At 40.8% G+C, this 23,942-nt stretch overlaps 1 protein-coding gene across 1 annotated transcript in view; it reads left to right on the forward strand.

Moving 5' to 3' along the window:
* Positions 1-23,942, forward strand: part of plcb3 (phospholipase C, beta 3 (phosphatidylinositol-specific)) — a 41,422-nt gene that overhangs the window by 11,495 nt on the left and 5,985 nt on the right. The window contains exons 2-19 of the mRNA XM_029525872.1: positions 1,210-1,296; positions 14,968-15,036; positions 16,894-17,031; positions 17,343-17,422; positions 17,547-17,600; positions 17,884-17,959; positions 19,330-19,430; positions 19,647-19,813; positions 20,680-20,826; positions 20,934-21,091; positions 21,508-21,590; positions 21,782-21,866; positions 22,256-22,403; positions 22,570-22,671; positions 22,764-22,837; positions 22,922-23,018; positions 23,286-23,370; positions 23,621-23,745. Coding sequence (XP_029381732.1) covers positions 1,210-1,296; positions 14,968-15,036; positions 16,894-17,031; positions 17,343-17,422; positions 17,547-17,600; positions 17,884-17,959; positions 19,330-19,430; positions 19,647-19,813; positions 20,680-20,826; positions 20,934-21,091; positions 21,508-21,590; positions 21,782-21,866; positions 22,256-22,403; positions 22,570-22,671; positions 22,764-22,837; positions 22,922-23,018; positions 23,286-23,370; positions 23,621-23,745 — 1,876 coding nt within the window. The remainder of the gene's footprint in view (positions 1-1,209; positions 1,297-14,967; positions 15,037-16,893; positions 17,032-17,342; positions 17,423-17,546; positions 17,601-17,883; positions 17,960-19,329; positions 19,431-19,646; positions 19,814-20,679; positions 20,827-20,933; positions 21,092-21,507; positions 21,591-21,781; positions 21,867-22,255; positions 22,404-22,569; positions 22,672-22,763; positions 22,838-22,921; positions 23,019-23,285; positions 23,371-23,620; positions 23,746-23,942) is intronic.

The following is a 23,942-nucleotide window of genomic DNA, read 5'->3' on the forward strand; positions in this document are numbered from 1 at the left end:
ATGATTTTTTTTTAATGAGAGCTCAACCTTCATGGAGTCCTGTAAAACATTTACATTTTCTTTCATGAATTATCTGTTTACTGATGTAACTGTAAAATTGATTTGCATAAACCCTTTTACACCTTGATTATGTTTTTGTTTTGCAGATCATTATTCAAATGTTCAACATTCAGCTTTTCAGTCCATGTGTACACATTCATGTGTTAAAACATTAAACTATGAACATTTATACAGTCGCTTTGAAATATCACTTGGCAGCTGTTTTATTTGTTATAGACCACGTTATAAAATGTCCTCTTAACGGGGTCAATTATGTGGAATTCTTTGTTGTGTTCTTGTAAATCTATTTCCTCTGTAGCAAAGTTTTCTGTGGGTTTCCAGGTTGACCTTTTTTCTCTCTTTTCCGATCTGACGGTGATGATGATGATGAGAATGATGATGCTCATGACGACATGTGGACATGAGTCATCTGTCACTGTAATAACAAACAATCTGGAGCATCATCGTTTCCCAGGATGTCACAATGATATGTTTGTTGGACAAGTGTATGACCACTTACCACTGTAATTACAGAGCGGTTTGCGTGTGTGTGTGTGCGCGTGTGCAGGGTCATAGTATTTTGTGTGTGTGTCTCCATTTTGATGATGCTAATGACATATGATGCAGGCTCCTGTGCTATCATTATGTTGCATATGAATGTACACTTCATGTTGACTGAACTTAAAACAGCTGTTGTCCAAACGTGCACACAAATACAATAACAGTCTGTCCAGCTACAGTAATATTATATCCAATATTATAATAAGCTAAAGTCTTATTCCTGTAACTTGCGCATATTACTGTCAGTATTATGACTTTCAAAATGAAAGTAACATAATTGGAAGCCTTAGCTTTTTCCCTTACACATCAGTCCTCTATCTCTCCTTTTAGCGCCAGCAAAGAGAATGACTTTTGGCTGCTTAACTGAAGAAACAACGGGGGTTTTCTTTTTACTTTCAAGTTCAAGGGACCGCCTGTATAGCATGTGTACAACCTGTGTGGTCATGAACTTTGTATAGGATATTAACTTTATTATTTTAAATCATGGGTTAGGGGTTAGGGTTATCACATAAGACTCATTTGCCTTCCTGCAAGCACTCAGTGTGTGAGACAAAGTGAGAAATGGATATTTTATCTCCCTCTAACACATCTATTTCTGCTGTTGTCTAGGAACCCAGCAGCGGGCCTCCCACCCTGGTAACCCTAAAAGTTGACCCAGATGGATTCTTCCTCTACTGGACTGGCGGGGCAAGCCTGGTAAGTCACACAGATAAGACACGCACACACTTGATCTCCAAGTATCTCCCTGATCTCACAAAGTAGAAGCAATACTATTAAAAATGTGCAGCTCTAAAGCAGACCACAATGGATTTTTATGTACCAACATAAGTGCAGATATGGATTTTACTTTACCACATACCTACACCCCCTCTCATTTCAAGTGTGTCTGAATTATTGCTTCTTCCTCCTCGCTCTGTGTCTCTGTGGCTCTCATTGTGGTTTTAGTCAGTGCATTAGTTCAGCCAAGATAGGTTTCATCAGTTTGCCTTGGTCTTGTTTTTCTTATCTTCTTCCTTGTGGTCGTCGTCATTTTAGTTTTCCATCCGTTTCCCTGTCTGTCCATACAGTCTTCTCAACAACTGTCCTCTCCCGCTTATGTTTTACTCCTTAAACTGTTTAACAACATCGGAGTTTACGTTTTAGGTGATGTAATTAGCCAAAATATAATACCTGAGTCTTGCTGTGAGTCAGATTTACATGAACAAACCCCCCACACAAAGCAACCTTCATTGACTCTTTCATTTCCTCTCACCTTCACCTTTTTATCCGTGGCTACCTTCCTGTCCTCATTCTGTTCATCCATCCAATTTAGCTTTATATATAGTGTAGTTATTGAGTCTTAAAATCTAAACCCGTTTCTTAAACAATTAAATGATATATATCACTTATATATATCTTTGTTTGATGTTGGCCCAGTCAGATCAAATGATATTACAGGGGAGCTCAATTAACACCCCACCTCCATTTCCCCCATCCTAAACTCTCTACATGTTTCCCTCTCTCTCTTCCTCCCTCATACACATCTTCTCACGCTTTATTTCTGGCTGTCTATTTATCCAAAAGGCATGTATGGAATGACCTTTTGATAGCCAATATTGTGGCTGTTATGGGTCTGCACGTTTAGGAGCGTGTGTGCAGTCCAAGTGTGTGTGAGTGTGTCTGTCTGTGTGTACATCTACATATCTGGACCAGGGCACTCATCATTATGTCCATCTGCATGTGTGTCAGCACATGTTCATACATTCACATAACACAGTCTTTAAATACTCATCTTATCCTGATGTCTTGCTTTGTGCATGCAACGACACCAGTGTGTGTGTGTGTGTGTGTGTGTGTGGTATGAATATAGTAGGCCATTTGATGCCTGAGGTGCCGTTGTGACACTGTTTAGCAAAGAGTCAGATTGTCTTTTTGACATGGTGGTAAAATCTCTCTACTCTCTCTGTGAACACAGAAAAGCAGAAACATGCTATTGTTCAGTTGTCACATTGCTTGTAAATGAATGCGAATTTGGTCAGATTCAGGAAGGGAAAGAGTAAACATTACTTATTATTGTGAGACTCTCGATGGGCAGTTAAAACAAGATCTGCTTTTTCGTCACATGGATCCTTCTTGTGGAAACCCGCCGCCTATTTCTCCGTAATACAACAGCTAAGTCAGGGATTCAGGTGGAGTGACTTACAAAGCCTGGGGCCTGGAACTTAAAGCAGAGATGAGCAGAGAGCCACAAAAGACTTTACTTATTTTTTTTTTCCCACATATACCCAAGACCCATCAACAGGCTTTGACGTGCAGTATTGGTGGCGTTCTCCTTTACGTAATCATTCAGTGGTGGGCTGTACTCAGTTAGACAACTGAGTTTTATAAAGCCTGCAAACAGTCTCATGTTTCATTTCATATTTGATGACTGATATATAAAGCCCCTCATTTCATAACATGGCCCCCCTTTTGATTTTTGACTTGATCACATATTTAATAAGTGGAAGCAGATTGTAATAAGAAAGGAGACAATGCCTCATAAAGAATCCTGAATATTTGGAAACGGTTCATGGCAGAAAGGAGGATATGCAGATGGACTTGGATTATTCATTCCAACATCAGACCTAAGCTCACTTTCATGGGGTGAACTGATGACATCAGGTCAATGCACTTTGGCCTGTAAGAAGTGTTGCTGTTGTGTGTGTGTGTGCGTGAGAAAGAGATGTGGAAATACATGTCTATAAGGCAAGCAGCATTACTAAAAGGAAGTAAAGCCAGAAACAATTTCTTTTAGTCAGTTAGTTATTCGGAACAATAAACAAAAGCAAAATGTTGCCTAACGTACTGTAGATTTGCAGCACATTTTTCTTGTGTAATCATGTAATCAATCTTAATCCTCATAACTACAAACAATGAGAGCCTGATAACAAGAATTGAGAAGAAATATCACTTAAACTGGCTGACGTGTTTAGTTACGAGCCATGTGAATAATTTATTTTCATGCTACTTTGTAAGATCTCTGGACCACTATTCCAAAAGTGAAACAACTTCCGCCTGCTTAAGTGTCACTTATTTTTCCTTATGCACCACAACATTTTGTCTTATCTTTTGGGACTGACTGCTTTTCATCTTTGTTGATGTTGGCGTGACCGAGCTGGACTGTGGCCACTATTCTTACTGTAGTAGTGGGAATGCAGCTTGTTGTTGGTCACTGCCGTAACAAATGAAATATACCGCAAAAGATTCAGAATGCTGAAGCCAATTACAGCGACTTGTGTGGATTTGAACATGATAAAACAGACCAGCTGTGACTTGTAATGCTTCTTTTATGTTCTTCAAATGCTCAGAGAGATGTTAAATATTTTGCTGCCTGTCTATTTTGTTTTGTTTTTGTTGTTCACTATGTCTTAATCGTTCAACAGAGAACTGCTTCATTATGTATAAAGTTTGAATATGGAAATCAAAAACATGCCCCTGCACCTTCACAAACCTCCTTTTAGTCCTATGAGGCCTCTCTACGCTGCTGTGAGGTGAACATAAGGGCACCCAAAAAACCTTAGCTAACTGAAGACCTGTTTCAGGGTTTTGATTCCAGCGATCCCCGAGTGAAGCTTTAATTCAGTGTTGTGACTCCCCAGGAGATTTTGAGACAGAGCTGAAAAGAAAGAGGACATGGCAACACAGATATCTGGCTATTATTAATGAGAGCAGTTAATACACTTTTCCACAGTTGACAAGGGTATTCTGGATGGAACCCATTTCTCTGAATAGAGGTACCCAAAATATTTGATCTCTGGTGCAGTTTTTATTTTTGCTGCTCTACTCTTATTACTTTAATTGTCAAACCATACGTAGGTTCAGTTAAAGAAATCTCTAGCTTTAATGTGAAGATGAAGGTGTCTTGGGTTTGTGAGATTCAGGGTAGCCATGTTTGGTCTGCAACCTAAAAACATCAAAAGCTCTTTTCTAACAACACCTAATTTGAGAAAGCGGATATAAAGTACCACTTGCTGTTTCAAAGGGAGAAGGACGCGACAATGACAATGGATTTTATATAGGACGGACACACAAATGTAAAAGTTAATCTCCGTCTGGTACAGTCAAAAGAGACTCACATGGAGAACTTTAGAAATACACAACCTTTTGAACTAAACTGAAAGAGGAACCTGCATTGTATTGATGATGTCATGTAGAGTATCAGTATGGGACGGAGTTGTTTATGAAGGCAGGAGGATGTTGGTCCAGGTCCTGTCTGCAGCCCGGAGAAGCATGATCTGCCCTTTTCCCTCTCTCCATCCATCATTAGTCTATGAGCCTCATTTCGTTCCTTTATTTGGATCCACCTGTTTCCTTCTTCTCACCTTTTCTCTTGCACTTCTCTCAAAACTTCTCCTTGAATCTGGTTTATCTCATTGCCTTTCCTTCCCCTCATCTACATCAATCACCATAAACTTTTTGCCTTTCCTCTAGGTGTTCATCTTCATCCTATCCTCGATATATTTTCGTTCTGTTCACTTATCTTCATCTGTTTCGTGTCACCTTGTTCTATGCCCTCCCTTTGTTTAACTTTTCCCTTAAATATCTCTGTACTTCCCTCTTCTTTCCAGTGAATCATTTGTCTCTGTATTCTTCTTTTTAAAACACGATTCCAGACTTTTTCTTTTACAATATTCTTCCTGCTCTACCAGTCAGCTGATATCTTGTGCATCTTTCTGCATTTCTCTCTTCCTCTCCCTCATTAACCCGTTTGTATTTTTATTTTTTTTTTGCAGTTAACTCTGTCTCCGTGATTGTGTGATGTTCCAAGGTTTGGTATACCAGACGTCCAACTTGTTTGTGCTTGTGCATATTCAGGGCCCAGAAATTCCCTTCGTACTTGAGTTTCTGCCGATAACGACCAACTGCCACGAGACGCACAAAAATGCACACACAGAGTGGCTTGGCAGTGACACAAGGGAGACACACCCATCACACACCGGTCCTCGCTGTTTTTCTCTCCCTTCCCTCACTGTTCTTGTCTCTGTTGTTGCTGACTCTTTAAATTGGTCAGCTCTTTGCACTTTCAGATCAAGTTGAAAGAGTTTGACACTATCTGACCGAGACACTCGTGGTTTATATGAGTTACTGTGGATGGAAATCCAGTGGGTCACATGGGGGTTGACTTTTATAAAAATATTTAAAGTAATGACAGCAGGACTGACTACCAAAACATGCAGGCCAGTTTGAATGTTTGAGTGTGTAACATGGCCGATTGTGTTTGTAGTGTCTTGGAGAGCTGCACTCCTACACTGGCAATTCATGCAGCAAAAAGAGAGCTTTAATTAAACAGTGCATAATTTACCCTTTCCTGAGCTTTGAAGCTGCACATGTCCATAATGAGGAGCAGTATAGATGCTGTGTTGAATCAGCACCAAGAAAATCTCTCATTGTAAATCATTAGCATTGTTCATCATTACTAACAATCTGCTTTTCCCTCTATTCAGGAACTGATGGTTGATGAGCCTCACAGCTAACTAAAATGCTAACACCAAAGTGCCAGAGACTGTGTTGCACAAGTTCCTCATGTACATCCCAAATCCACATATCTGTTACAACATATGCTTGCACCCTCCTGCTAATCCTGCAGTGTGTGTCCTTTCTCTCTCCTTGGGCCAAAGTCTCTTCCACCTCAGTTTTACATAGGCTGAGGGTACATGTATTCAGGTTTACAGGATTAATATAATCAAATTAAACATCAAGAAATCACCAAGAAGATGGAAAATGTTGTGGAAAAATTTAAATGGGTCAGACGTGCGTCCAAAATTTGCTTTTGCTATTCTGTGCAGTCTGTCAAAGCCATGCTTATGTCTTTACAGCCTATGAGTGACCCATCATGCCAAGTGAATAAAGGTAATTTTCTCTTAGATTGGGTTGTGCCACAAAATGGACATAAACTGGATCTGGGTGATGGCAAAGAGCATGATGGGATGTTAAGTGGATCACGCAGTGATTACGAGAAGCCTCTACATCCAGAATGTTTCTCCTCATTTCTTCAGACTTTCCTCTTTGATTCGTCACACATCTGTAGATTGTGCTCTACTTTTCTAATTTCTTTGGTTTGCGTCACGCTTTAATATACCAGCTGTCAGACATGGAGCACTAAGACATAAAAAAAAAATATATATATATATATATATATATATACATATATATATATATATATCAGAAGAACTTGTTCTGTCAGAGAGTGAATCTCACTTTCAGTGTGTGCTGTTAGAACTGGCCCTCGTTCAAAGATTAGCTCGATAGTGTAGATTTCGGGGTTTCCAATTAGTTTTAGTCAGTTAAATTTTCATTCTCCACATCCTTCACTGAAAAGGAAATATCTGGGTTGAAGAGGTTTGACAGAGGATGTGAGAATGCGGTGGGATTTGATGATTCATCTGTATTTAAGAGCCAAGACCATGTAAAGCCTGGTCTCCGCTGAGCTGTCAAACAGTGTGTACAGGGGCAGATGTTATTCATGGCACTTTGTTTCCTTGTTTAAGAACATTTCTGTAATAATTATCCACACTGCTGCTGCCAGCACAGATGATTTGTCAGCTAAAATGTAGTTTCCAATAAACGAAGAGCAGCGTCTGGTTTATTGGTCTTGAGTGGATCCTGGAGCCTCACCTACCAGCAGGATGAGTTGAAATGCACCTGGCACCGCAGATAATCCTCCTCCTCGCTCTGTGTTACTTTGGCGATCTCTCCTCTCATACTTAGTCTGTCTTTGGCTGTTGCCGTGTTTCGTTGTTGCTAATCCACCTTCAATTTGTCTTCCTCTCCCCCCCTGCTTCCCCGTGTCTCTCTGCCTTGGGGCAGCTGGTAGCCATCAGAGGCACGAGGCAAAGGTTGTTCGTTTAATATAAACTGAAGGATGACATTTCCCCCCTCTCTGCTCTCCATCCTCTCTTGCTCTTTGTTTTCCACCGCTATCGCCGTGCCTTTCTCCACCTTGCGTCTTCCCACCTCTCTTTCTTCTTCCCCTTGCTCTCACAGATGGCTTTTCTCGCATGGTCCCTCCACTCTAGAGTTATAGCGCCTTCATTTCTCACAACCACACTTCTAATCTCACTCATTCACTCTCAGCGTGGGAAAATGGGCAGGAAGTTGCTTAGACGGGAAGATGAGGGGTCTTGGGGAATGTTGTTGCCCCGTCTTTCCACCCCTCCTTCTCCTCCCAGTCCTTTTCCCGTTTTCCCTGAATTCTCCCTCTGTCCTTCCTCTGTCTTCTGGTCTCTCCCTTATTCCCCTTAGGTGTGCAGGTCAAGCCAATAACACCTGTGCTTTTAGGCCCTTGCCCCCGAGTGATGTAATTGAATCACCACGTACTGCCATTTAGCAGCTAATGGTGTTGAATTAATTTCACATACTTTCACCAGATTGTTTGTGGCTTGTTTATGTGTGTGTGTGTGTGTCTGTCTGTCTGACCTATTCACACAGTTGTGCTATTGTTAGCTCGGACTGCATGATAAACAAGCACCTTTGCAGGCTGTTTCAGTGTCACCACACTGTATGGAGCTTGGTTTACCTGAGGTTTGCTTGAATAGTGCAATTAATGTGGCTTTTAATTTGTATTTAATTTTCTGTATTGATCAATGTGTGGCTTTATTTCTTGTACTTCTTTTTTTTTTTTTTTTGAATGATTGATTGTTAATTTTTTGTGTTAAAGTATCAGCATAAAAAAGGAAATTGACTTTCTTGCCAAGGGTTGCCCACGTTGATATCACCATTATAACTTCTGTTCCATTTGAAGCCGCAGGAGAAGGTGAGCTTGGCTAAGCATGAAGAGTGGGAGCAGGTTAAGGTTAGGCTGATTGTGTATCAACCTCAGTAAAGCTGACTAAAGCTGTTAGGTCGCATGTTTCTCATCCATACAAATCATATGCAGAATTTCTTAGATGGAAACAAGGTTTCTAAGGCAATTTTGTTGATGCAAAAGGTCTTAGCATGTCAAAAGCATGTATGTAGCCCTAATCTGGGATGACCTTGATAAAGACTGTACTAGAAGGTGTATTAATATTAGTTTCTAGTATTTTATTAATAAAATCTGTGGATAAATTGGCTGACTATTCAGGCATTATAATTACCTCTAGTTGAGCTGGCATGGGTGTGTGTGTGCTTTTGTGTCTGTGTGGACAGACTCAGCTTCTTTCTTTTCTTTGTGTGCTTTGTGTGTGTGTGTGTGTGTGTGTGTGTGTAATTAAGGCAGCTGAATTGTTAGAATGGTCGTTGGCAGGTATAAGTAGAACTCCATTAGAAATTATCTATCTGGCTCAGGTCAAACCTCCACAAGGAATTAATTTAGAACAAGAGTTTAGAGAACACACTTACACACACACACACACGTAGGAGGTCATTTTTGTGCACACACCCAGTGAGCTGTTCGCAAGGGGAAGTCGAATGTGTCAGTGGATAAAGTGACAGTTTCCTCCCTCTTCATCCAAACTTCTCTTGGTTTCTATACTTTCACTTAGTCATGTGGTGTTTTTTTCCCCCTCTGTTGACATTATCTATCTGTGCACATGGCTGACCAATTTTCATTTTCACCACACAAACAAACACACACACACACACACACACTCATACAGCTTAGAAATTCACTTCTACATTTTATGACGAACTGAGACACGACATGGTATCGAATCCATTGTTTAAGCAGATGCTTCCTCTGAAATTCGGTTTCTGTGCGGGTGTGTGCAAACTGCACAGTGTTCTTTTGTTGCTGACATAATTTGTGTGGCAGTACACTCATCCCTGGGTTAGCCATAATTACTTAGGCAATGCAATGAAAGCAATCGCTGATGAAAACAGACCAAGTCAACATTGACCGGCCTTACTTACATCCACACCACAGTGGGTAGGCTCACCTGACTTGCTCACGCCTCTCTCTGATTACTGATTAGTGGTCTGAATGTGTTGCTTCCCTACCCCGTTCAGTCCGAAGATCCACAGACACGTGAACACATTCACTGTGGAATATTAGCATCTCTTCAAATGAAAAAATCCATTAGCTGTGCGATACTGCAGCTGTTTCAAGGGGTTTTCAAAGTACGATAGCAACCTCAGTGAATATTTCACTGAGCTAATTCTTTTAATCGCGTCTGTATGTGTCAGTGACTTCAGGGTGGTCACAAATGCAGGTTTTTGTTATTAGTTCATCACCGCTGATCTGTGTTTGCGTTTTTGAACAATTTATGATCCCTGCAACTTTTTGCGTTTTGTGCATGTGTGTGTTCTGCCCAGTACAGACCTTATTTGTATTTGAGACATTTTGGTATGACAGTTTGTGTGTGTGGTCATTTTATTGATGTTTAATCCGTGTGTGTTTTTTCATTCCCATATATTTGGATGTCAGCTCTCTTACATGTTTCATTATTTCTCTGTTTATCTCTGTCTATGGATGCTCTTCTTCTTTTTCTTCTCTTATGTCTGATCACAAATCACCGGAGCAGTGTGTCAGCTAAGTGACTAAAATGTTCTTGTGTTTACTTTCTCTTCTTTTACCCTGTGCCAGGACTACAGAAGTATGAAACAACGGAGTCAAGTACAAAGACAAAGAGATAAACAGATAAAGGAGGGAGAGATAGAGGACAGAGAGCAGAAAAGAAGAGTGACATCCTATTGATATACTCCAATGAAATGTTAGGAGGTGACAGAGTTGTAGAGCTGTCCTGTGCCTGCTAGCGATATTAAGTGTCTCCATCCTTCCTTCTCCAAACATCTCACCAACTGTCCGCTTGCAGCTGTAAAACAGTTTGAAGTTGTCTTTGTTCTAGTTCTATGCTGTTTTGTGTCTTCCAAAGTCTTCCTCTGTCAAGACCTCGTCTCCTCTCCTCTCCTTTCCTCTGTTTGGCTGGCTAGGTTGCATCTACTGTTACAGGGTGGAGACATATGCTGTCCAGTTTGTGTGATAGAGTGCCTGTGTGTGTGTGTGTGTGTGTGTGTGTGTGTGTGTGTGTGTGTGTGTGTGTGTGTGTGTGTGTGTGTGTGTGTCTGTGTTCGCAAAGATCATTTTCTTTATGCCGTCATCATGTGCCATTTGATCGGCACAGTGATTGGTCATTGAAGACATATTTAGATATGGTCCTCTTTCACACACACACACACACACACATAAGTAGGCGCGTCACAGGAAAGGAGTGGCACTCTCTTGATTGTTTAGTTGCCCTTTCATATTTTTCTAATCTTGGGAAAATGAATGGAGTCGAGTGTCAAGGCAGGAGGGAGGAGGGGGAAGTGGAAAGTCAATCAAATAAATGAAGGAAGGAAAAGGGTTAGTGAAGGAAGGCCTAATCAAAGTGCACTAAAATTTAGTGTACTTACATTTAGTGTCTAAATATAGACATAACTAACAACAATTGCTGGATCAACAAGACCTACGCACAAAATAATAGAACAATGCAAAGTTAGATACTTTAGAAGATATAATAATGTTATGAATAATGTTATTTGAAGCAATGGTCCATTTTTTGTGAAACTTTTGTGAAACTGGCATTTGAGACGATTTGTCAGATTACAGCCAGTTTGCTCAGTATGGTGAGCGGACACAGGGCTAAAACATCTAGTCAGTCGTTTCTCTGAAAGTAATGAAATCCACCTAACCGCACCGCTAAAGCTCAACACGTCACATTGATCTTGTTTATTTAAATTCTAGAAAGAACAAAGTGTAAAAATAATGTTTTCACAGTCTACTTCTTGGCTGTGTTGTGTGAGCTGTTAGAAGAGGGAAATCTCAACCTGTTGCTTTTCGCTTTGGCGTTTGTACGGATTAAAAATGATAGTTTAGTAGAGCTCTATAGGAATTTGAAGGTGATTTTTGTCACAGGCAGACAAAGGCAGACTGTTTTCAGCAAAGCTAATCCTTAGTTTCATATTTACTCCAAAGATGTCAGAGTAGCGTTGATTATCCCCTCTAAGTCTCAGTGAGAAGGGGAATAAGCATGTGTCCTAAGTTTCTAATCCCTTTAAGATGGTAAGAATAATGTTTGTAGTCACAGCTTTTTAATTTTCATTTTAAATGCATCTGAGTGCTGTTTTTTTTTTTTTTTTTTTTTTTTTTGCCTTTATATTGAAATAAAAAGAATGAATATCTTCACCTTTAAAAGTGATAAAACCTGGATGAGTATTGATTTTTTTCTTTTTTTTTTTTTAGTATTTTTTTTAGTATTTCAAAGAACTCATGAATGGTTGTTTAAAAGCTGAATTATAGCAAAGGAATATATAGCAGTGGTTTCACTAGCTTTCATATAAAGAAAAGAGGGATAGTGTGACATCTCTCTTTTGCATCAGGGGATCAGATCGTGTTTACTTTAGATTGGTCAATAATGTAAAAGCTGAAAAATTGAGGATTAGCTCCTTCTGGGCTCAGTTGGAGCTGAGTGCTGTTCCTGAGCTTTTCTCAGCTGGAAAAGCTCGATCAGCTACCTGTCCCTGTAATACACAGCTGGGTGCAACAAGTTCACAACAATACCTGGAACCGGTATGGGAGCACATTCAGGGAAATATAGGGAGCCACCAGCTGAGTAAGTCCACGAGGCAGGTGGAGGCAAACCTCTCTGGTCCATGAAAACCATGAATTATGGCTTTAACAATAAATGACGGCACTTTATCCCAGCATGGCTCCTGGAAGTTCAGACTCATTTGGAGCAGTAATGAGCCGGCAGCTTGGTCTGAAGTGATAAATGTCTTTGGGCTTTACTCTGAGAGATGAATGCAGCGCTGCAGCTGCCATGTCTAGCTAAATATTACACACTAAAACACATACACACACGCTAACTAAGCAGAAGGCCGGAATATGTTAGGAATGTGCTCATGGAGATGGCTGACCTTCACACGGACACATTCACCACCGCTGTGCGTGCAGAAACACAACTGTGCGAAAATGCACACAATTCACTAAACACATTTTCTGATCACTTGCTGACACATTTGTTCTTGTTTCGCTCACACTTCTGTGTCCCTAACTAAAGTGAACTGACTTATAAGGCTTTTGCCCAGAGATACACACACCCTATCTTGCTTAACAGGTCAGGATGTTTCACAAGTCAGAACCTGCGTGTTAAGGATATGCCCTGCTGTATGTTGCTGTATCTGTGTGTGTTTCTCGGCATATTGAACATTACATGCCAGTGAGAAGACTTTAACTGACAAAACCTCACACGCACACAGATGCTCACACACAGACACACACAGGCAGCAGTCAAAGTAGTAGTCTCATTACTGTGGTCTCCAAGGAGTCCCTATGGCAATAGCAGAATGAAACCATGGCCTGTGGGAGAGAATGGAGTGTGCGTTTGTGTGTGTGTGTGCGTCTTTCCTTCAGACCCAGAAGCACTTTATTCTCCCAGGAAGTAAGTTGCTCTCCATAGGCCAATCAAAGTACAAAGTTTGTGACAGAGTTTAATCCAATTGGTCCAACACTTTTATTACTCATGGCCAATCCCATTGGAGAAGACCGCCTGCGGGCAATGACATCACAGCTAGAGTGAAATAACGATTGATGGAATGAGGAAGACTTTGTGAGTTTGTCTTTGTTGTTGTTTTTGGAAAGGAAATATGGGTAGAACATGGATGAAACAAGTTTGACAAACTGACAACGGCCCAACTCAGATAAAGAATAACAGGAAAAGCGATGTAAACATCGATTTATTTATTATTATTTTATTTTATTATATTTTTTTGCAGGGCAGCTTGGTGGCATAGTGGTTAGTGTTGTTGCCCCACACCAAGAAGGTTGCAAGTGTGGTTCCCAAGCCTGTGGCCTTTCTGTGAGGACTTTGCATGTTTTCCCTATGTTTGTGTGGCTTTCCTCCAGGTACTTCGGTTTCCACCCACCATTTTAAGACATGCATGTTTAAGTTAATTGGTGACTTACACTCTATGTGAGTGTGAGTGGTTGTTTGTCTTTGTCTCTGTGTGTTGGCCCTGCGATGGACTGGCGACCTGTCCAGGGTGTACCTCACCCAAAGTGAGCTGGGACTGGCTCCAGCCGCCCCTGTGACCCGCAAAAGGATAAGATCTAAGAGAAGATGAATGAATGAAGACGTCTTATGTCTTATGTATTTCCTCAAAATACAATAATACAATAATAATTCCAAAAAAAGGCCACACCGAGAAGGAGAGAAAGATAAGAAAAGAAACAAAAATGGAAGATGAGAGCTAGGGATGAGCTAATACAGCGGAGAGGATGGGAACAGGCCTCAACAAATATTTACAGTGTATCCTCCTCTATGTTTATGGCTGGGTTTATGACCACGCTCCCCACCTCCTGTCCATTCCTGCCATTTACGCCCCCTCTGCGTCTCTACCATCAGTCAGCATTATCCTCCAGGTTGGGGGTGCTGCCTTATGTGTGTGTCTGTCTTTGACTTGTTGGTATGTGTGAGAATGCATTCATGTGTGTATTTTTATTACAGCATCAGGCAGGGAGATTTGCGTCCAAGATCACACGTGTGTGTGTGTGTGTGTGTGTGTGTTGGGGGGGAATGTGGGGGTGTCAGCGTCTCAACGAACATACACAGAATTTATATATCAGTGGTGGTGTTTTTTGTCTTGAGATGCCTGATTAATGATGAATAAAAAAATAATTTGACAGAAGGAGGACAAAAGCTAGTAAACACTTTCAAAAGTTTTTTGTTCTTTTGTCCATCAATCTAAAAACAGACTGTTTCCCTGTTTATTCACTGCTTTCTTCAGAAACGATGTAAATGTTTTACTGCTGCAGCTATCGATAATTTTCTAAATGAGTGTTCCATTAATAATTTCATTGGTTAATTGAGTAATTGGATAAATGATTTTGCCTTATTAAATAGTAATGGTAGAAAAGAGAAAACATATGACTAATTAACTCTGTTCTTGGCCCCTTTTTTTTTTTTTTTTTTTTTTTTTTTTACTTTGGCAGCTTTAAATGGTCCCACAACTTTGAAATTTTCCTTCTTTTCTGTTATTTCTTGGCTTTGCATCAACCCATCTATGATCACACCACTGAATTTAGAAACATTGTGCAACAGTAATAACTGTCCATGTGGAACATGAGCAGAGCAAGTTACCTGAAGTAATCTCAATTAATATTTATTTTCTGCAAACAGAATGAAGACTCTACAGCCATGCAAGCAGCTCAGATAGGCTGTACATGAATGCAAACCAGCTGACTGATGTTATGATTTTAAAAAGGAAGTGGACGCTTATGAGCTTAATATTTCCTCTTCCCTTTTTGTGACAGTGACATGTATAATACTCGAAAATACCATATTTGTATATGTCACATCTAATGATGTAACAAATTCTCATGCTCATGCTGACTTCCCTCTCTGTTTTCTTCCACTCAACAAGTGATGATGTCTTCTGACATTTGTGTTGTAGGAGGTGGAGACTCTGGACATCAGCAACATCAGGGACACCAGAACTGGAAAGTATGCCAAACAACCTAAGGTTGGTAGTGTGTGTGTGTGTGTGTGTGTGTGTGTGTGTGTGTGTGTGTGTGTGTGTGTGTGTGTGTGTGTGTGTGTGTGTGTGTGTGTGTGTGCGTGTGCGTGTGCGTGTGCGTGTGCGTGTGCGTGTGCGTGCGTGCGTGCGTGCGTGCGTGCGTGCGTGCGTGCGCAAGAGAGAGAAGCTGTCACTTCCTGCTGTTGATAATTTTGCCCTCTGACCGGCAATATGATGGTCAAGTGTGACTGTCACAAAAAGATGTGTTTGTGTCCATTGTATATGTCTGTTTTCTCCCTCAGCTGATGGTGCAAAGGTGACAGAGCGCTAATGAGCCTGTTGACAGATGGGCTGTCAGACAGGAAGTGATATAACCAGTGACTGTTGGCAAGGAAATCATTGTGTAAGAGCGCAGAACTGGCCGACAGGGACAGATATGAAGCCTCTGCATTGGTGGTGAACGATTCAAACGTGGTACTTTCAGAAACTTCCTTCCAAATACACTGTATACATCTGTAATGAAAGGCATAAATTCAAAAAGGAAATCATTTTCCTTTGACTCAGCATATGAAAGAGTAGAAGTGCATTTGAGAACTTGTGGAATAACTGTAACATTTAGGGTTGTTGTATAAAAAGTACATTTTATGACGTTATAATTGACTACAACTGTTTTGGCCCAGATCAGCATGTTTTCTGTGGTCACAACATTAAGAATATATTTTTAAGTTGCCAGAACATGAACAGTGGGTCAAAAAATTACGTTTGATGTGAAAGAGGTTCCTTACAGTAATAAAATCACAGAACTCAGCTTTTCCAAGCACCTCAGTGTTTTCATGTCTAGTGTGGACGTGTACTGCTCAAGTTCAGTCTCACTGGTTCCATTAGATTTGTTTACAACCACAGCAGCTGTTTTACTGAAACAAAGTTCTTCTGAACTGGCTGTTTCGCTGCACCAGTGCAACCCAAACAGCAGGTAAATGCAGTTGATGAGCTGGTGAAGATAGCAAAGCATTTAGCCGCTGACAACCCATATGTTTCCCTCTGGAGCTGGAATTGGTCGAGCTCAGGCTAAATATCGGACTTGTATTCATCAGATGGGCGGAAGGAATTGCACGTTTCTGCACAAAGTCTGGCTGTGTAGAATATATATATGGATTAACATGTTCACAATGGCTTTTGTAAAATGATAATAAGCAATTTTTGCATTTTTCTCACTGGCCATAAGTAAGTTTCTGCAGGTTTGAAAGGTTCAAAAGGAACATTAATAACCAGAAGCAGCGTTGGTGTCACTCTGGAAAAATCTGCAGAGCACTGTCAACAGTTTCATGAAGACTCTCTCTTGGCAGAAAGTAATTCCAAAGAAGCAAAATCTCATTTTCATCATTCATCATTTACAGTCATCATTAACAGTTCCTGCAATGACAGCTCACTGCTGATGTTTTTTCTCTCATATGTAAACTGATCCTTTAAACTCTTGCTTACTCCTGTTTAATGACATTGTACATTTTGCACACTGCTCTGGCCATCATCTATGTTAATTTATTTAATTGAAATGAGAGAGAGACATGATAGTGTGTGATGGAGAGAATGCATAATTGATAGAGAGACATTGAGTGTTTGAGTGAGTCGGTGGTAGAGAGAGTCGTCTAAAAGGGAGGAAAGAGTCGTTTGGTTAATTAGATCAGAGTGAAACTCCACATGCATCACATTTACTGTTCTCAGGAGACGGAGAGATGGGCAAAGATCGGATGTGGATGTAGGATGAAGGATGTAGAATTTATATGAACGTTTCAAACCAGCGTTGAGGTGAATGTATAGTGCCTGCCACATTAAAAACCAGTGTGTATTTATGTTTGTTTTCAGGATCCGAAGTTGCGGGAGGTGCTCGGCATAGGCTTAACTGACAATGTAGAAAAGAAGCTGTTAACCGTCGTCTATGGCAATGACCTGGTCAACATCTCCTTCCTCAACTTCCAGGCCCTGCAGGAAGATACAGCCAAGGTAACCATGGAAATCTACCCACTCTAATTACTTATAATATGGATGTAATATCTCTTCCTTCCTTCCTTTCATATGTCCTTTCTTGCTCCTTGCCCTCGTCTAGACAGCTTTCTTTCCTCAGGCCATATGCTGATTACTCTATTTACGATGCTGACACAGAGACATGTATGTTTAGGAATAATGAGCGATTATTTCCCCTGTGTGAGTGTGTTTTGTATATAGAAATCGTTTCACTTAGTTTTGACATCAGACTAACATTTTTTATCTTCATGTTGCTGTCTCTGTGCGATTGTGTGTATGTGTATATCCAGGTTTGGACAGATGAGTTGTTCACTTTGGCTACAAACATACTTTCCCAAAATGCATCACGGAACACTTTCCTCCAGAAAGCGTAAGACATTTTGTGTCTTATCTTGACATTAGCCAGCTGTATTTTTGTTATGGTCAGTGTTTTTTTATTTAATTTTTTTATTTTATTTTTTTGTGTGCTTAATTTCTCTGCATGTCTGTTTCAGGTACACTAAATTGAAGCTGCAGGTTAACCAGGAAGGAAGGATACATTTGAAGAAGTGAGAAACAGCCACACCAACCACTTTTCAAACTTAAGCTACACAGTCTTAAGACACCAGTGCTCCTCACTTCTTCTTTCTTTTCCTCTTCCCCATCTCTCTCACTTTCTCTCTTGTCTTCTCTCTGTTACTTTCAATTCACTGTCTGACACGTTATACTCATTCACATAAATTGTATCTTCTCAGACTGAGACTGATCTGATTCTGATGATTAGAGCGATAACCTCAGCATGGTCAGAGAGTGCAACTCCTGTTATCTCTCCAAACAATCTCTGTTTTTCAGTTTTCACAAGATGTTTTCAGATAAGAAGAGAGTGGAGACGGCTCTGGAGCAGTGTGGTCTCCTCAATGCAAACAGGGTAATCGTCAAAGTTATGTGTGCATTGTGTTGGTTCATTCATGTTAACAAGAGGTCGAAAAAGTTACAACTCTCACTCTTGCATCGAACATAGCACTCCCTGCATACTTACTACCAGGCCTAACTGTCTTCTGGCTGTAGTGTCACATTCAATTTGCAGTCATAAATGTGGTAACAATCTCCTCATCTAACTGTACGCTTCAAAGTTTGTTAGCATTGAGACTGCAAGAGAATTAGTCAGCAAGCATGTACCACTGTAATGTAACACCCAAACAGTTTAGCAGTATCAAATGAAAGGCAACGATATGTTATTCAAAATCTGGTCACACACTGGAACATAATTGGGGTGAGAGATGAGCTCATCTGCTGTGGGATATAAGATAAACTTGTCTCTGGCCATGGAGATTTCGTTTCATTTGTTTTTGTGGTTTTCACCACTTTCAACAAAGGTCACGTGTTTTGTCTTTGAAATCAAGAAAAGATTTGAGGCCCTTAAACAAACTCATTGTTTAGACTGAAACCCTTTTCAGTGAAGGGGCTGGGAGAGTATAATTTGTTGTAAGCACAAACAAAGAATAAAAAAATCACTAGAAGTTTTCACTTCACAGAAAGAAAATGTTGTTTAATGAGTTCATTCATTATCTAAATATTGGTTTTGTCCTTTTCATCTTCTGCATTGTCATAGCCTTTGCTCCTATTTGCAGTGTAATGTACCACAGGCTGGTAGGTTGGAAGGTAAAATACAGTTCCTTGTGATGTTATCCGTCAGTGCAATCTTACCTACGAGTCAGTTTTGAGTCACAAGATATTTCTGTTTGAATAAGGGACAGCATTGTCTAAATTGCACTGTCAGCATTTCCCGTTCAACTCTTATGCCCCCTGCTGGTTACATAGGAGAGACAAGGGGAGAAGCGAAGGAGCTGAGCGATCATAGGGTCATCATGGTGTGTTAGAATTTAGAGGACTTTACATCTTAATAAAAGTATCAAACCACCCAGCAGGAGTAAGCCGGGTGTCAGGGGGCGGGACTGATGGTGGCAGACTAACTGACTCTTTACCAGAACAAACTGTCCCTGTAGCGGTCCCACAGAATCTTTAAATCTGTTGATCTAACAAATACCACGAAATCTATAAAAGAAGACAGGAAATAGCTGCAACTCAACCCACCTATTTTTGAGGCCATCCAGTAACGAAGCAGGAGTTTAATGTCTTTGGGATTGGCAGTGAAGACCTGAATTGTTTTTACAGACACAGTTGCATATGTGATCCAGCGTTTACATGTGTTAAACTTTAATTTGTACTCTCAGTTTGGTTGTTTTTTCTTTGTTCTTCCTTGATCTTTCTACATGGCCCTGTGTTCTCTTCCTGCAGATCGAGGGAATAAAGCCGGATGAATTCACATGGGACGCCTTCCAAAAGTTTCTTGACAGCCTCTGTCCCCGGATCGAAATACACACCATCTTTGAAGAATGGTACGTGACGTGTACATTTTACTTTAAGAAAATTTCTGCAACAACTTTTCCATTTATATCTATTTCCTTTCTTTGTTACTAGAGTTAAAATGTCGAGCCCCGCCTTAAATCTTTTCATGATGACACTACACTTACAGGCTTCCCAGTAATATTCACAACCTGTGCTGTTGTGACTGTGCGCACGCTCCTTTCAGTGTCCCTCTCTGTTTGCTTCAGTGGCTCAAAGAGGAAGCCATTCATCTCCCTAGACATGCTGATGGATTTCATCAACCAAAAGCAGCGAGACTCCAGATTGAACGAGGTGCTCTACCCCCCGCTGAAGAGAGAGCACGTCCGACAGATCATGGAGAAATATGAGACCAACGCAAGCCAGCTGGAGAGAGGTTAGTGGCTGTGTGTCTGAATGTGCTTAGTTTTCTTTCTATTTACATTTCAGGCATTTATATTCCCATATTCAGGCCAGTTGAAACCACATGGATTGAATTTACACTGAATTATTGCAGAGAAGAAGAATAAGTCTCTCATTCTTTTGCCTTTTATAATCCAAAGAGATGACCCAATTCTCTTTAAGGAAGTGGCAGGGACCTTATCAAATCATTGAACCAAATGGCACTGTAACTCTAGACTAATAAAGAAAAATAAATTGAAGCCATTGTGACAGATGACAGCCATCATATATACACCTGTTGCTGCATCTTCTTGTAGCTTGTGCCTGTTTGTGATGAAGTGAGGAGCTCTGCTGGGTAATAGCTGTATAGGTATCATTGATTTCATTTTGAGTGGAGCACCGGTTGTTCTGTTCGATGAACTGACTGTGGCTGTTGTGCACCTCTTGTAAAACGTCCTGAATGGAGGAATCATTCACAAACATGATGAAATGTCCCCTCTACATGTTTCGCTCTGGTCATCTGTGGAGAAAATGTTCTAAACTTAGGAAAAAAGTGACGCCATGGCAACAGTAGACAGCTCAACAAGGCCACTATTAAGCCAAAATCTGTAAGATGATCCATTATCCACGCACGGTGTTCAGGCCCAACCTGAAAACAGGGGCCTTCTGCTGTTGGCCAATTTGCTGTAAGAACAGATGACGTAAATTCATGTTATTGTCTTCCAGCGCTTGCCCCTCAAATCAAATCAGTCATTCAGCAGATGGATGGTGATCAGACCAATTAAACCAGCTGCTGAAAACAACTTTGACTGTTTTATAATGGAACCACATGAGCTCTGTCCTCTCCATCTTCTCTTGCAGACCAGATCAGTTTACAGGCTTTTAGTCGGTACCTGGGGGGAGAGGAAAACGGCATTGTGCCTCCAGAGAGGCTGGATGTCATCGACGATATGACCCAACCACTGTCTCACTACTTCGTCAACTCCTCGCACAACACATACCTCACGAGTAAAAGCATAGTCACACGACACACATACCTCACATTACATCTAACTTTATCCTCCTCCTTTTGAATCTGAAAGCACGGTTTCTTCCTGTCTGTGCTTCTCTTCCAGTGGGTCAGCTGGCTGGTCCATCCTCAGTGGAGATGTACAGACAGGTGCTTCTAACCGGCTGTCGCTGTATCGAGCTAGACTGCTGGAAAGGCCGACCGCAAGACGAGGAGCCCTATATCACCCATGGGTTCACCATGACCACTGAGATCCCCTTTAAGGTGGGATTGAATATGTTTTGACAGCTTGATCAGTTGACTTTTTGCTCATATGTACCATTTACTCGAAAGTTTGAAACTGTAAATGCTTCCTTTTCACTTTATATTCGTATAACGTTTCTACATTTTATTTCAATGCCCACTCCGCAAATGAATAAGGTAAATTTGCTGTATAAGCTTCAAAACCTTAGCGTATTAGTGCGTTGTGGTTTGCAAATTCTTGGTACAGAAATCTTGAATGTGAAGGCAGTGACCTCAGACTGTTGGATTGAAACAAAACATACTCACCCTGTGTCACATTTAATAACTGTGCAAAAAGCTGCTTTTAATGTAATTATATAATTCAGTTATCACCACTTATGAATCAGGAAATGTTCATTTTAATGAGAGAGTTTTTAACAGCTTCATTCTTTTTGCAGGAGGTGATTGAAGCAATAGCAGAGAGCGCATTCAAGACCTCCCCGTACCCTGTCATCCTTTCCTTTGAAAACCACGTAGATTCGTGAGTCATGTCAGAAAGTATTAGAGTGCTGGACACTAAATGGATTCAGATCAACTAATTTGTTCCAGATGCTTGTGTGTTTTGGTTTGTTCATTAAGTCTTTTTCACACGTGCTGTTAAAACGGCGTGGTTCACTGTGCAAGGCGTCTCATTACAGCAAAGTAAATCCCTTGTGTCTCTTTTGCTGTCAGGGCCAAGCAGCAGGCCAAGATGGCAGAGTACTGCAGGACCATCTTTGGAGACACCCTGCTCATTGATCCACTGGATAAATATCCTGTAAGACAAAAACCCAGAAAATATTTGATGTATTTGTATATAAAAAAACACTGTCTGTTTTTATTCAGCAAAATGCACTTTGAGATTTTAAGTGGCAAAGGATTAACTACTATACAGCCATAGTCAGAGAGTTAATGAAGTTACCAACATCAAATATGATCCAACAATGTGTGATATCCAGCTCAGCTCATAATGTTGATTCATTCGTAGCAAAACACAATTTGACATACACCTCAGAAAGATTTATATAAACAGGAGATCTGAGAAGAGTTGCTGCTCATCTTGCTTCCTAATCAAGCTCTACTTTGTTTATTTAACGTTTTCTCACAATCTTGATATTCTTGATTATGTTAATGACTGTATCTACTGTATCTTTTACCCGGCTTTAGCTGGTCCCAGGCCAGCCGCTCCCATCACCTCAGGAAATGCTTCGGAAGATTCTCATAAAAAACAAGAAGAAGCACCACCACCAACGGCCTTCGAGTGGAGGCAGCATACGACGGCGAGAGCTTGAGCAGCAGTCGTCACCCAACAATGGTAGGCACACACACACACACACACACACACACAGACACAGGTAGTAAATAGAGCTTTCCTATAGTTCCACCTGTCTGGTTATGATAACTAGAGAAACCAACTTCTGTTCACAGATATGCAAATGTGCATTGTTTTGGCTACTACCCATTAACTTTGTTTGTTGTAGACTGTCCTTTGTCAGACAGCGAGGGGAGCCGGCTCCTGTCAAACGGGGAGGAGAAGCTGGCTGAGAGGATGATCAAAGACTCAGAACCTCGCAAATCCCTTGGTGGGTTGAAGAAGACTGTACTTGGTGGTTTAGAGAGGCTGCATGTGGGCAGCTGATTTTATTTTTTATCTTTTCTGTTTTCATCTGTCTAGGAGGTGAGGGAGAAAGCGAGGAGGAAGAGGAGGATGAACAAGCAACAGAACTGAAAAAGCCAAATTCTGATGAGGTAAGAAGAATCAGGAGCACCACTGATGGAGTGTTTCATTTATTGACGGGCTCATTGATGGATCATAGCATATGCTTCATTTAGGGTACAGCCAGCAGTGAGGTGAACGCCACAGAGGAGATGTCAACTCTAGTCAACTACATAGAACCTGTCAAATTCAAGAGTTTTGAGGTGGCCACCAGTAAGTGTGTGTGTGGGAGTGATAAAGAAAGGAACAAAGTCCTTAATGCCTCATTAGGTCTAAATGTCTCTGCTGTGTAGCTCATTAGTCTTACAGGTTGCCTGCATGGACTCATTTACGGCTAATAATCAGTCTTGTTGCACATAAAAGATCTCAATCAATTCCTGCATCTGTGTCCATCTTGCCTTTCTTCCTCATGTTCCATTATTCTCTTCTATTCCTTTTTTCTTTTTTTTTTCTTCATTTCACTCATTTCCTGTCCACCAGAGAGGAAGAAGTTCTTTGAGATGTCGTCATTTGTGGAAACCAAAGGCATGGACATACTGAAGGGCTCGCCTATCGAATTTGTTGAGTATCCTTGGGAGAACTTGAGCTTCTTTTAAGGGGTACAGGACAATGTAAATGGATGGTCAGTGCGCAGACTGGTGGCTGAGAACAAGTTTTCACATCTGAAATAGGCGTTGCACATTCCCAACCTCTGTCCCACAAAAAAAGTGGAAAAGTGACATTGTTTGAAATAGTGTGTGAAATAAATGGTGTGGGCACACATTTTACACACTGCATCTATATGTAGGATTATTCCTTAATAGAAACTCCCTCAGGTACAATAAGAACCAGCTGAGCCGAATCTATCCTAAAGGAACAAGGGTGGACAGCTCCAATTATATGCCTCAGCTCTTCTGGAACGTCGGCTGCCAGATGGCGGCGCTTAACTTTCAGTCTCTTGGTAAGTCCAGTTAGTTTTTCCTCAGACAACAATGACCTAGATGAGCAAAGCAGTTAGATATACAGAAGAGCTTTAAAAGTCCACCAGACCTTTATGTGTTTGTGCTAAGTATAAATATTCCAATGGATTATGGATTAAACTCCAAGAAGCACGTATAAAGTCTTTAAAATGAAGAGTCTGCGTCTGTAAAGCGGGCA

The sequence above is a fragment of the Echeneis naucrates genome, chromosome 18 (genome assembly GCF_900963305.1).
Source record: "Echeneis naucrates chromosome 18, fEcheNa1.1, whole genome shotgun sequence".
Lineage (NCBI taxonomy): Eukaryota > Metazoa > Chordata > Actinopteri > Carangiformes > Echeneidae > Echeneis > Echeneis naucrates.